This window comes from Phocoena sinus, chromosome 8 (assembly GCF_008692025.1).
Source record: "Phocoena sinus isolate mPhoSin1 chromosome 8, mPhoSin1.pri, whole genome shotgun sequence".
Lineage (NCBI taxonomy): Eukaryota > Metazoa > Chordata > Mammalia > Artiodactyla > Phocoenidae > Phocoena > Phocoena sinus.
The window spans coordinates 17,677,380-17,692,493 of NC_045770.1; the positions used below are offsets into that span (position 1 = coordinate 17,677,380).

At 37.3% G+C, this 15,114-nt stretch overlaps 1 protein-coding gene across 1 annotated transcript in view; it reads right to left on the reverse strand.

Annotated features, from left to right (window-relative positions):
* The window catches only part of NXPE2 (neurexophilin and PC-esterase domain family member 2), a 70,236-nt gene that overhangs the window by 41,928 nt on the left and 13,194 nt on the right, over positions 1–15,114 (reverse strand). The window contains 1 exon segment of the mRNA XM_032639805.1: positions 4,401–4,526. Within this exon segment, the coding sequence (XP_032495696.1) occupies positions 4,401–4,526 (126 nt within the window).

Consider the following 15,114-nt stretch of genomic DNA (forward strand, 5'->3'; position numbering starts at 1 on the left):
TCATGTATCCCTTTTTAGTCACACTTACTTCCTTTCCAGGCCCACCCCTCCTTAATCCCTTAACCCCTGAAAACCATTTATCTGTTTGCCATTCCTCCATTATTTCAAGAATATTATGCAGTGGAACCACACAGTATATGAACCATAAATATGAGTGAAGAAGAACAAATAATTTTGTGCCTGACCCTTAAAATGAGTCATATAAAGGGGAAAGTCTCTTCAAAATAGTAGTAGCAGGATTCAATAATAATTCAATAATAGTAGATCAGGATTCAATGCTCAATTTCTCTTAGCCCAGTTGCCTCATTCTTTTAACAACCTGTTTCAACTATATTTTTTTCAAATATAAATATTAGAGGTATATATATTTCAAATATATATTAGAGATAAATATATAGTAAATACATATAAATATAAATATATAATTCAAATACGTATATATTTCATATATATAGACACTGATACATACAGTATTTTTCAGAAAACTCTAAGATCTTTTGTTTTCCATGATACATCTGACCAAATATCACTAATTACTACATAATCTTATCCATCATTTTCTAGTCATTGGTACCTTCTACTCATTGCCTTAAAATTTTGAGAAACTGACTTATAGTCTTCATCATTAAAAATCCTGATATCCTCCAAGTAGTCCTCAATGTCCAGGAGGCAACTCCTCTAACACCTAATTGTTTTTGATCCTTAACCTCAGCTTTAGAAATCTAAAAAAGTAGTCATATGGTAATTCAACTTTCTGTCACCCTGCCCTACTTAATTGTACCATGGCATTTTTTTCTGCTTCCAATTTTTTTCTGTTAACTTCTTTCCATAAGAATTTAAATGCATTCACGTATCTCTCATATTAAAAAAAAGAACTGCTCTACTAACTTTTGCTTATTCCCTATCCCTACCCAGTTAAACTTCTCAGGAGTTCTCGTCAATCACTTTCTTTCCTACCACTCACTTCTCAGACCAGTGCTTTTTTTGTTCTTCAGGGCAATAGCACGAACAACTTTTTTTTCTTTTTTAAAATTTTATTGGGGTTATAGTGATTACAATGTTGTGTTAGTTTCAGGTGTACAGCAAAGTGAATCTGTTATACATATACATATATCCACTCTTTCTTATATGCTTTTTCCCATATAGGCCATTTACAGAGTATTGAGTAGAGTTCCCTGTGCTATACAGTAGGTCCTTTTCTTTTCATTCTGTAGCTCACTCAAGGAATTGTCACAGATACCAATGAGTTAAGCTGTCATTTATATTCTGATGATTCCTAAATCCATTTTCCTAAACCACGTCTTTCTTAGCTTCAAATTTCTAATTCAAGTCTTACTGAAGAAACATTTCCATTTAGATGACATAAAAGTACCTCAAACATAAACTGTTCATATCTAAACTTACATTTTTTTTCCCAAAAACTACTTGCCCCTACTCTGTTCTATACTTCAGTGAATGGCATCACCAGCCATGTACTTGTACATATCTAGAATAATTCCTGCTTAATTCCACCTCCTCACCCCCTCACCACAGTCAATATATTTCTGTCAATTCTATCTCAAATTCATTAACTTTTCTCCAACCTCATTGTTAGTACCTTATTTCAGGTCACCATTACCTCTCACCTGGATCACTGAACAGTCCTTATTTTGTAATTTAATAGTTATTTATTAGGCACCTACTATGTGCCAGCCATTGTTCTAGGCACTTGGGATATACCAACAAATAAATTTAGATAAAAATCCTTCCCTTATGGAGATCACCTTATAGCAGGCCAAGATAGACAATAATCAATGAACATAAATAAGTAAATTATATAGTATTTTAGAAAGTTAAGAGTCAAGCAGAATGAGGGAAACCACTAAGAGGTAGGGGTGGGGGCTGTTTCTAGTGCTAAATAAAGAGGATGACATTTGAGCAAAAACCTGAAGGAAGAGTGTTAGCCATGTGAAAACCTGGAGGAAGAACGGGCAGAGGAAACAGCCAGTGCAAGAATGCCGTGGGCCAGGCTTTCTGTACCCTTTAATCAAAATGCCTGACCGAGACACTGTGCCAGGAAGTCTGGGCCCTGCCATGTTCCCACTGAAGTGGGGAGCATGGCATTTTTATTTTAGAAATATAATCTTAGACTCCTGAACATTAAAGATGATGTCCTATATCTCTGTATCCCTAATACCTAGTTCAGCCCTGACACACAAATCTATACTCAACAAACATTTGCTGAATGAATGATTAGAGCAGGCCTTACACTGGGAGCCAGGGGAAACTAATTAGAGGACTATTTCCACACCATAGATGAGAAATGACAAAGGACTGGGCTAAAGCAAGGACTCTGGGGATGGAGATAAACGGATAGATTTGAGAGAGATTTAGGAGGTAGAATTTGTGAGATTAGCGGCTGATTGCTTGTGGAGAGAGTTTTTGGCTTGGTTGACTAATGGGCTGTGGCAACAGAGGAAAGAGAGAGAAAGAGCAGAGAATTTGTTTCTGTGTGATCCTGTTTTGCCAAGGAGGGTGTTGAAGAGGAGCATTAACTCAGTGTGCTTTTTCTTTGTGTTGGTAACACTAGTGGAACTGAGGTGGAGATAAACCGATGAAGTATTGAAATAGTGGGGCACAGAAGAGATCTCAGCTCTGAAGTACATAGGCAGTGATTCTCAAACTTCAGTGGACGTGTGAATCAGCTGGGCGGGACTTGTTAAAACTTGATCATTTTATTTTCTTATTGAAGTATAGTTGATTTACAATGTTGTGTTTCTGGTGTATAGCAAAGTGATTCAGTTATATATAGATATTCTTTTTCAGACTCTCTTCCATTATAGATTATTACAAGATATTGATATAGTTCCCTGTGCTGTACAGTAGGTCCCGCTGTTTATCTATTTTTTCTTTTTTTGGCTGGGCACACGGCATGCTGGATCTTTAGTCCCCCGACCAGGGATCCAACCTGTGCCCCCTGCAGTGGAAGCGCAGAGTCTTAACCACTGGACACTCTATTGTATATATAGTAGTGTGTATCTGTTGATCCCAAACTCCTAATTTACCCCACACCCGACCTCACTTTCCTCTTTCGTAACCATAAGATTGTTTTCTATGCCTGTGAGCCTATTTCTGTTTTGTAAATAACTTCATTTGTATCATTTTTTTAGATTCCACAAATAAATGATATCATATAATATTTCTCTTTCTCTGTCTGACTTGCTAAAGTGAACTTAGTATGATAAACACTAGGTCTGTCCAGGTTGCTGCAAATGGCATTATTTCATTCTTTTTTATGGCTGAGTAATATTCCATTATATAAATGTACCACATCTTCTTTTTCCATTCATCTGTGGATGGACACTTAGGTTGCTTCCATGTCTTGGCTATTGTAAATAGTGTTGCTATGAACATCGGGGTGCATGTATCTTTTCTGATTAGAGTTTTCAAAACTTCATTATTTTAGTCTCAAGTCCAAAGATTTCTTTTTAGTAGCTCTGGAGTAGGGCACAGGAATCTGCATTTTACACACACATGCACAAACACAGGTGTTCCAGTGCAGAGAGTGTCCAGACCTCACTTTAAGAAACACTAATATTGTTGGTGGGTGGGACCTGAGCCTATAAATTAAAGGGTACAAGCATGAATGAGAAGAGGATTGATGGAAGAAATCTAGAAAACACATATTTACAGAGAGGGCTCACAGAGAGAAAGCTTCTGAGCTGTGGTTTGAGAGCTCTACTATTTATCAGTTCACATCATTGTCTGAACATCCTAGATTTGTGGTCTGTCTTGTTTGGAGCTGAGGGTTTGTATTAGACAAAGGTGAAATAGATACTTTGAAAAGAAGTTGGGTTCAAATTTAGAGGAAGGTTGAATGGCTAACTAAGGAGTTGATCTCCTCAGCACTACCATCTGTGAAAGCCATTGGTGAAAGTTTTTGATCAGGCCAAGAAGATGATGAAAGCAGAATTTTCGAAAGATTGGATTTGTACTAAATGGTTGAGAAGAGGAGAAAGTAAAGCAAAATCAGTTTTTTAAAAAGACTGCAGAAAGGGAAAATCAAAAAATGTGAACTGAACTATGTAAAGGATTTTTAAAAACCCTGTGAAAAAAGCAGGGGCTGACACAGAGATTTAATTGGATTGGAGGCTCAGAGGCCAAGGTCGGAGAGAATGTTTAGAAGGGATGGTTAGCAGGGCCAGACACTACAGAGACAGCAGTAAATCCACCTGCCACTAAAAAAAAAAAAAAAAAATAATAGAATACGTGGTGTCAAAGGAATAACTGCTGAACAGAGGGCCCTCTCATCCACATCTGTTGCTAAGATAACATGCTTTTAACTTTTAATTCTTGCATTGATCACACTGAGCATTCAAAGTCACCCTTTCTGAAATTCTGAAAAAGGAAACAATTCCTACCTTTTCAAGGTCTTTGGAAGAGGAGTAAATGACCCAGAAAACCAAGATAAACATCAACATCAGCAGTAATTTATGAGCTACAGCATTTGGAAACAAAGCAAGAATCTTGTAAGAGAGGACAGGAGAAATAATCACATGTTAAAAAATCAAATAAATATAACATTGCTGTGTATACCTAGGTTCCTCCTCAGTACTTTTCCAGAATAGGGTTATGTTCTGTACAACTGCTCTCTTCTGGGTTTCCAGGAAATTCCATCATATGTTCTATTAGAAATCAGAAACAACTGTCCTCCCCAAAGCAGAGAGCTGAACTGGGTGAGGCAGGAAAGAACTCCTGGTTCCTGACTCTCAGATGAACTCTTTCGTTTGGAGTCACATCAGGGCTCTGAGCCTTTTCTCTCATGGAGGGCTCAGCAGGTGTAGTAAGGTTTTAGTGACTATTTACCCTAAGAAGCACTTTTTTTCTGTTGCCTTCTGATGAATTCTGGTCTCTAAATCTCTCTCAGATACACACACACACGCACACACGCACACACGCATGCACGCACATATGCATTATCTGGTATCCACTCTCCCTGGTCTTACATGCTTCTGGGGGCTTCCTTCTAAATCTCCCCTTTGTTTTCTTAGGCAGCTTGTTTCCACCTCAGGTTTTTAATCACCTCATGCTAAAGTAGTTGAGAAACATTGCCATAAAGGGCAAGAGTGTATTCTTTAGAGAAGGTCATTGTTGAGTGGCCAGAATTTTAGTTTTTGTTTTGCAAACCCAGAATACCAAAAGTATGTGCCAAAGAGTTAAATTACAGCAGTGTTTCCCAAACTTCTTTTTCCTGGGACCCACAGTAAGAACATCATATCAAATCTCGTTTCAGGGCACACAGACACACACACACACACACACACACACACACACACACACACATCCCAAAGTTTCATAAAACAATCCTTATCCTTACTGCGTGCAATGTACCGTGATATTTTCTAGTTATTCTATTTTACTCTATACTACTCTATTCCATTTTTAAAGTATTTTTCAGGCCCAAATAAGATAAGTTTACTATCCCCTAAAGGGTTGCAATGCGCCATTTGAAAAGCACTGACTGGTCTATGGTTCTCCCTCCTGTCTGTCAGTACGGTACCTATGGATGAATATCTCCTCTATCATATTCTCATATTTTCTCACAGGAATTACAGCCGGCCAGAGTTTCTTTGGATAAAGCAGTCTTTGCATTTACTTCGGGACTGGAGTCTCCCTATAAGCTTCACTGATCAAAAGCTGAAATGCCATTTGTGGCCAGAGTGTGCCAGGTAGAATCACAGCCCTCCCCAGCGATGAACTGACCCTGCTCACTCCACAGAGCCAGGGAAAGAAGCCAGGAGGGAGTTCGTTTTAGAGAACGGACATATCTAATCCCAGCGCAGGGTCACCTTTGGTTGAGGTCTTACGTAGTTGTTTATTTACTTATTTACGTAGTGAATTTCCTTTGCTTATGCCCTCGTTTCGCTGTCATGTGGAATTAGTCACTTCCACAGTAGCAGAAGTATCGGAAAAACTGGAAAGAAGGAAAACAGAAGTCCTCGTCCACGGTTCTTGAATGACTGAGATTTGATTTGGTTGGTTCTTCTCAACATTTGGAGTGTGGTCTTTTTTTTTTTTTTTTTTTTTTTTGCGGTACGCGGGCCTCCCACCGTTGTGGCCTCTCCCGTTGCGGAGCACAGGCTCCGGACACGCAGGCTCAGCGGCCATGGCTCACGGGCCCAGCCGCTCCACGGCATGTGGGATCTTCCCGGACCTGGGCACGAACCCCGTCCCCCGCATCGGCAGGCGGACTCTCAACCACTGTGCCACCAGGGAAGCCCTGTAGTGTGTGCTTTGTAAACACTTTCCCTTGGTCTAAACAACTGCATCCATTAAGCACTCCAACAATGATGATTTAAATTAAATCTCAGGGGACTTCCCTGACTGTCCAGTGGTTACGACAACTCCGCGCTTCCACTGCAGGGGGCGCGTGTTGGATCCCTGGTCAGGACACTAAGATCCCTCATACGGCGGGGCGGGGCGCAGCCGTGGCATGAATGAATGAATGAATGAATAAAATCAATCTCAGGCCATAAGAGGAGGAGCCATAGGTCTAAATCTCACTGCACCCTGCATCTGTAACAGGATAGGAGAGAGTCCAAAAGAGCAAATTCCATGGAAGTGGGGAATCATTGTCACTAACAGTGGTAAAGTAGTCACAATGCAGCCACCTACCAGGTGGCCTGTTACCACCATATTATATCAGCCATGCTCAATTTGCATTGCTCTGCATGGAGATAGCTATAGAGATAGAGATACCTAGGTAGAGATACGTATATAGATATACATATGTATATTTCACATATATATGTATGTACATATAACATTTGTTTGTTTGCATCTGTACCAATCTGTCCAGGCACGTATCCATATAACTGTATGGATATCAGGGCTGTGATCACAGAATGCAGAAGGTTGGCACAGAGATACAGTAGATAATTTCTAAAGGAATGTATTGAAAGAAAAGAGATATAGACCCCGGCAGTCCTTCCCCACACCTCATAAGGCATGTTTCTCTCTACTGCCTTGTACTACTGTATTGTGACAATGATAACAGTGGGTCCAGTATCCTTAAACTAAACCCTAAAAACCTTCTCTCTTGTGTAGAACTAAGTGAAAATACTTGGCTCCCTAAATCTTTGATGATAAATGTGTGCTCTGAGCCACAGCATAATAACCATAGTCCCATAGATAATAGCATAGTAGACAGACACATGCTTTGTACCCCTAAAATACATAATTAACTCATTTTGTTTTCATAAGACTTGCTGAGCTAATCAGGACAAATACTACCACGCCAGTGTAACAAAGAGCCTGGGATATGGAGAAGGGCTACAAAAGTGGCCTGAGGTCACCGTGTCAGCAATTGAGCTGAGGCTAGAGCTTCCTTGACTTGTGAGGGCATGCAGCCCACAGGAATGGGCATGGTGGTTTCAGGGTATGGCTCTGCATCCTGGAGACTCATTTGAGAAGAAATAAATGTAGTGAAGGAAAGCTGATTTTTGGTTGACATAACAGTCTTGGCTTTTACTTCTCAAATTAAAAATTATTGCCCAAAGGCGTGGGTAGTATGAGGCCACACTTGCGGGAAAGAGGGTACTTAGGTACTCCAAGAGTACATTTTCCAATAGTGTTAATTTTACTCAATGATTTGGTGTGTGTGTGGGGGGGGGTGATTAAAGCCATTTAATTGGTAAATAACTTAGACAACTTTGTCAATTTAAACTGCAGCATACCCCTTGGGAAATGCAACATTGGCATAAAGTTTTTTTAAGATAAAAGAAAAGATGGCCAAGGAATCTTAATCCCTTAGCAGGGTCTTTTTTAGCCACATGCATAGGCCCTGGGAGGTTAAAATCTATTCTAGTCTGCTTTTGGAATACATTCACAGAGAAGTTTGAGCTAAACTCAGAGAACTTCCCCTGGCACACACTCAGGAAACTATGAGAAAGTGCTGCCAACACCCTTGTGGGAGAGGTTGCCTTGACTTCATGAACATAAATCTCCAGTCTGGGAACAGTGGGGGAAGGCAACGAACATTTGCTCTAGGCAGAACATTAAGAACCCACTCCTGATATTTCCATCCATTTGGACATATAAGACACCGTATATATATAAGACACCATATAAGACACCATCTCCAATTACAGCATTCTTATAAGTAACAGTGAATTTTGGGGTGAGGCATTGTTCTCCACTTGCTTTTTTCTAATTCCTCAACTCATTCAGAACTCAGCCTACAAAAAAGATTTTATTAGTACCCCTTTTAAAAAACATGGATTTCCTGAGTACTGTGTGCTATCGATTACACGATGCTGGTAGTACATCGTCTAATTTAATTCTCATAAACTTGGAGAGTTAGAAAGCATCATCCCCAATACACAGATGGAGAAAGGGAGACTCAGAAAAGTAAAATAATTTGCTTATTCTTTCTTTCTTTCTTTTTTTTTTTTTTGCTTATTCTTGTATAAGTCCATGTCTAGGCCTGAGTCTAAGCTCAGAGGAGAGGAATATAAACCATGACCATGGACCAAATCTGATCTGTGACCTGTTTTTGTAAATAAAGTGTTTCTTGGAAGACAGCCATGCCCATTTGCTTACATATTGTCTAGGGCTGCTTTTTCCCTGAAACAACAGATTTGAGTAATTGTGACAGAGATCATACGACCCAAAAGGCTGAAATTTTTACTATCTGACCCTTGACAGAAAAATTTGCCTATGAACCCCAGTCTAAGCAATCGAATAACTTATTAGATTAGTAAAAGTGAAAAAGTGTGGAGGCTACAGGAAGAAAAGGAGGATGTACTCACTAACGGGAGTAGTGAAGTGGCAGAGAAATTATGGCTAATGACGAGCTGTTATTACAGTGGTGTAAAGAGGAAGATCACTGGATTGAAAAGACAAGAAACTATGAGGATTTAGATGTCAGAGGTGTCATCCATGTGACTTTTAAAAACACACAGAATGAGAGCAGGATTTGGGGTGGGAAAGAGGGTCATGAACTCAATACTAAAATCTTTTACAATGTAAGGGAAAGATTGATAGATGGCAAATAAAAAAGAGTGGTGATGGGTATTAGCAGAAGAGAATGATCCTCAAAAAGAGGAGGAACTCTACAGAAGAAGGTGGAGATTTAATTATTTGAAAGCAGCTCTGTTGATGGCAACCCTCATTGTCCGCTGGATCCTTGCCACTTATATTGAAATACCTGATACTCAGTACCCACGTTAGGCCATCAGAGGTCATAGTGACCTACTAGCTGACATGTCCTTTGGTATCACTAACAAATTTCTAGGCATTTTTATTTAAACTGTTGTTAAAAGTTGCTTCCATGTCTTGACTATTCTAAACAGTGCTGCAATGAACGATGAACATTGAAGCATTATTTACAATAGTCAAGACATGGAAACAACCTAAATGTCCATTGACAGAGGAATGGATAAAGAAGATATGGTATATATATACAATGTAATATCACTCAGCTATAAAAATGAATGAAATAGGGCTTCCCTGGTGGCGCAGTGTTTGAGAGTCCGCCTGCCGATGCAGGGGACACGGGTTCGTGCCCCGGTCCGGGAAGATCCCACATGCCGCGGAGCGGCTGGGCCTGTGAGCCGTGGCCGCTAAGCCTGCACATCCAGAGACTGTGCTCCGCAACAGGAGAGGCCGCAACAGTGAGAGGCCGTGTACCAAAAAAAAAAAAAAAAAAAAAAGAATGAAATAATGCCATTTGCAGCAATATGGAGGGACTTAGAGATTATCATACTAAATGAAGTAAGTCAGACAGAGAAAGACAAATATCATATGATATTACTCATATGTGGAACATAATTTTTTAAATGATACAAATGAACTTATTTACAAAACAGAAACAGACTTACAGATATCAAAAACAAACTTCTGGTTACCAAAGGGGAAACGTGGTGGGGAGGGATAAATCAGGAGCAAGGGATGAACATGCACACACTGCTGTGTACAAGATAGATAACTAACAAGGACATACTGTATAGCACAGGGAACTCTACTCAATATTCTGTGATAATCTATAAGGGAAAAGAATCTTAAAAAATGAATAAATGTATATTTATAACTGAATCACTTTATTGTACACCTGAAACTAACACATTGTAAATCAATTATACTCTCATAAAATTAAAATTTTAACAATAACAACAAAAAGGCATTTACCAAGCATCACAGCATCTGCTGCTCCACCTGCACAAACTTCAATGAGAATCTGCAAGCAAATAAAAAAGCGTGTGTCTGGCCAAAAAAAAAATGTTGTTAAAGGGAACGTATAGGAAGGAGACCTTTGAGATGGCATTTGAGAATCTCCCCATTTCCAAATGCTATTGTCGCATACAGCTTTCCACATAAAATATTCACATAACACTAGGAGAAAATAACAAAGCAGTGCCAAAATGTGGATTCTGCGCCCTTGGCTCCTACCATCAGCATTTATGTGAACCCCTTCTCTGCACCAACCTCATGGTGGACTGGCTTAAACTCTAACTTTAGAAAGACTACAAGTAATTGTATTTAATGGATTTTGGGGTTGTTCAGGTATAAACAAAACTAAGAATGGTTTTCATTCTATGCTTCATGTTTAGTACCCTTCAACCCCAAACAGAGTGCACTGATTTTCCCTCAATATGTTTCTAGTATGTGATGCATTCCAGTATTTGAACATATATCCCACATAACTGTATTTAGTTTTAACAGCTTTATTAAGCTATAATATCCATACCATAAAACCCATTCACTGACTTTTAATAAATTTACCTAATTATGAAACAATTACCTAAAATCAATTTTAGAACATTTTTATCATCCCCAAAAGATCCCTTGTCTCCATATTCAGTCCCTTCTTATTCCCACCTCCAACTTCAGGTGACCATTAATCTGCTTTCAGTCACTTGGTCTTTTCTGGACATTTCATATAAATGTAATCATTCAATATATGGTCTTTTATGTCAGGCTTTTTTTTTTTTTTTTTTTTGCTTAGCATAAGATTTTGGAGGTTTTTTCTATGTGGTAGCATGAATCAGTACTTCATTCATTTTTATTTCTGGACAATATACCACTGTCTGGATAGACCACATTTTATTTATCCATTCATCAGTTTATGGACATTCAAGTTGTTTCCCCTTTGGGGCTCTTATGAAATAATGCTGCTGTAAACATTTATGTAAAAGTTTTTGTGTGGACATATGTTTTCATTTTTCTTGGTATATACCAGAAGTGGAATTTCTGGGTATATGGTTACTCTGTGTTTAACATTTGGAGGAACTGTCAGGAAATGCACCACTTTATAGTCTCACTAGCAATGGATGAGGATCCCAATTTCTCCACATCTTCACGAACCCTTGGTATTATCTATCTTTTTCATTATAGCCATTCTAGTGTATCTGAAGTGGTATCTCACTGTCATTTTAATTTGCATTTCCCTCATGACTAATGCTGTTGAGCATCTTTTCATGCGCTGATTGGTTTTTTATGTATCTTCTTTGGAGAAATGTTTATTCATATCTATTGTCTATTTTTTAATTAGGTCACTTGTCTTTTTATTATTGAATTGTAAAAGTTCTTTATCTATTCTATGTACAAGCCCCTGATTCTCTATATGATTTGCAAATGTTTTCTCCCATTCTGTAGATTGTCTTTTCATTTTTAAATAGTGTCCTTTGAAACACAAAACATTTTAATTTCAATGAATTTGAATGTATCTTCTTTTTTCTTTTGTTACTTGTACTTTTGGTCAAATCTAAGAAGGCTTTGTCTAACCTAAGGTCACAAAAATTTAATCATATATTTTCTTTTTTTATTATTGAACTATAGTTGATTTACAATGTTGTGTTTGTTTCAGGTGTACAAAAGAATGATTCATATATATGTATTTCTTTGCAGATTCTTTTCAATTATATGTTTTCTTTTTAAGAGGTTTGTAGATTTGTTGTAACATGTAGGTCTATAATCCATTTTGAGTTAATCTTTGTATATGGTGTGAGGAAGTGTTCCAACTTCATTGTTTTGCAAGTGGATATCCAGTTGTCCCAGCATCATTTGTCAAATAGACTATTCAAACAATTCTTTCCCCACTGAATTGTCTCAGCACTCTTGCCAAAAAGCAATTGATTATATTTGTAAGCGTTTATTTCTGAACTTTGAATTCATTCCATTGATCTATGAGTTTACTCTTATACCAATACCACACAGGCTTGATTACTGTTACTTTTCAGAACGATTCAAACTGGGAAGTATGGATTATCTGAAGTTATTCTTATTCAAAATTGTTTTGGCTATTCTGGGTCCCTTGCATTTTCATATGAATTGTAGGATCAGCTTGTTAATTTCTGCAAAAAAGCTATTTGATAGCAATTGTGTTGAATCTGCAGATCAATTTGGAAAGAACTGTCATCCTAACAATATTAAGTCCTCGGATCCATGAACATAGGATGTCTTTCCATTTTTTTTTTTAGGAGTTATATAATTACTTGCAACAATGTTTTGTAGTTTTCAGAATATAAGAATTTCACTTATTTTATTAAATTGATTCCTAAGTATTCTTTTGATGCTACTGTAAATAGAATTGTTTTGTTAATTTCATTTTCAAATTTTTCATTGATAATTTATAGAAATACTATTGGTTTGGGCATATTGAACTTATACTCTGCAACTTTGCTGAACTCATTTATTTTTTCTAATAGTTTTTAGTGAATTGCTTAGGATTTTCTATATGAAGTGTCATATCACCTGCAAATATTGTTTTACTTCTTCCTTTCCAATCTGAATGTCTCTTATTTTTCCTTGCCTAATTGCCCTGCATAGAACCTCCAGTACGATGCTGAATAACAGTGTTGAAAGCATGTATCTTTTCCTTTTTCTTTATCTTAGGGGAAGCTTTCAATCTTAAACCACTAATTACAGTCATCCCTCAGTATCAGTATTGGTTTCAGCACCCCCTCATCCCCCACTTCCCATGAATACCAAAATCCACAGATGCTCAAGTCTTGTACAGTCAGCCCTCCATATCTGCAAATGTAAACCCATGGCCACCTGTATGACATTAGATAGATGATAGATAGATAGATAGATAGATAGATAGATAGATAGATAGATATGCTTGTTTTATGGCATAGTACCTGTTCTTTCCTGGAAAATACTACCCATGCTCTTGATAAGTATGTGTGATTTCCTTTGTTGGTTGAAACATTCTATAGATATCTGTGAGGTCTAGTTGGTTTATAACATTGAAGTCTTATATTTCCTTGTCAGTCTTCTGCCTAGTTGTTCTAACCATTGTTAAAGTGGGATATTGAAGTCTTCATTATTGTTGAATTGTCTATTTCTCCCTTTAATTCTGTCAGTTATTGTTCCATGTATTTTGGAGCTCTATTATTAGATGCATGTATTTTTCTAATTGCTATATATGCATGATGGATTGACCCTTTTATCATTAGAAAATGTTCCTATTTATCTCCATTAACATTATTTGTTTTAAAATCTATTTTGTCTAGTATTGGTATAGCAACTCTAGCTTTCTTATCACTGCTATATGAATGATATGTCTTTTGCCATCATTTTACTTTCATTCTGTTTGAATCATTAAGTGTAGTGTAGCTACTTTGTCAGCACATATTTGGATGTTGTCTTATTAACCAATCTGGCAGTCTCTGTCTTTTGATTGGACTGATTAATCCACTCACATTTAATGTTATCATTGAGATAGTTGCTTTTTTGTTTTGTTTTGTTTTCAGTGTGTCCCATATCTTTTTGTTCCTCTGTTCCTTCTTTACTGCTTTGTTTGTATTAAATGAATATTTTCTAGTATAACTCTTAATTCTCTTGATGGTATCTTGACTATATAAAAATTTTAATTGTTGTTCTAGCAATTACCATATACAGTAGATTCTCAATATTCATGGTAGTTAAGTTCTATAGTCACCTTTTACGTGTGTGTATCAATTCAAATTATTCTCTGGGTCACCTACTTTTAGCCTGAAGAATTCCCCTTAGCAATGAATTCTCTCCATTTTTGTTCATCTGGGAATGTCTTTTTTTTTCTCAACCTTGATTTGTGAAAAATAGTTTTGCTGGATAAAAGTCTTGGTTGATGAGTTTTGGGGTTTTTTTTTCTCTTCCTCTTAGCACTTTAAATATTTATCCTACTGTCTTCTGGATCCATTGTTTCTAGTGAGAAGTTGACTGTTAATCTTACTGTGGCTTCCTTGCACATGACTAGTCATTTTTCTTTTTCTTTTTTTCCTTCCAGTTTTATTGATATAATTGATGTACAGCATTGTTTAAGTTTAAGGTGAACAGCATAATGATTTGACTTACATACATCATGAAATGATTACCACAAAAAGTTTAGTGAACATCCACCATCTCATATAGATACAAAATTAAAGAAATGTAAAAAATAAAATATTTTTCCTGTGATGAGAACTCTTAGGATTTACTCTCTTAACAACTTTCATATATAATGAACAGCAGTGTTAATTATATTTATCATGTTGTACATTACATCCCTAGCATTAATTTATTTTTTGACTGGGAGTTTGTACCTTTTGACTGCCTTCATCCAGTTCACTCTCTACCCCCCACCACCACCGCCGATTCTGGTAAGCACAAATCTGATCTCTTCTGCTATGACTTTGTTTTTGAAGTATAATTGACCTAAAACACTATGTTAGTTACTGTTGCACAGCACAATGATTCAATATTTCTATACATATCAAAATTATCACCATGACAGGTCTAGTTACAAATTGTCACCATAAAAATATATTACATAGCTATTGACTATATTCCCCACACTGTACATTTCATACTCATGACTCATCTATTTTGCAACTGGAAGTTTGTACCTCTTAATCTCCTTCACTTATTTCTTTTTTTTTAAACATCTTTATTGGAGTATAATTGCTTTACAATGGGTGTCAGCCTCTGCTTCATAACAAAGTGAATCAGTCACACATATACATATGTCCCCATATCTCTTCCCTCCTGCATCTCCCTCCCTCCCAACCTCCCTATCCCACCTCTCTAGGTGGTCACAAAGCACCAAGCTGATCTCCCTGTGCTATGTGGCTGCCTCCCACTAGCTATCTATTTTAAGTTTTGTAGTGTATA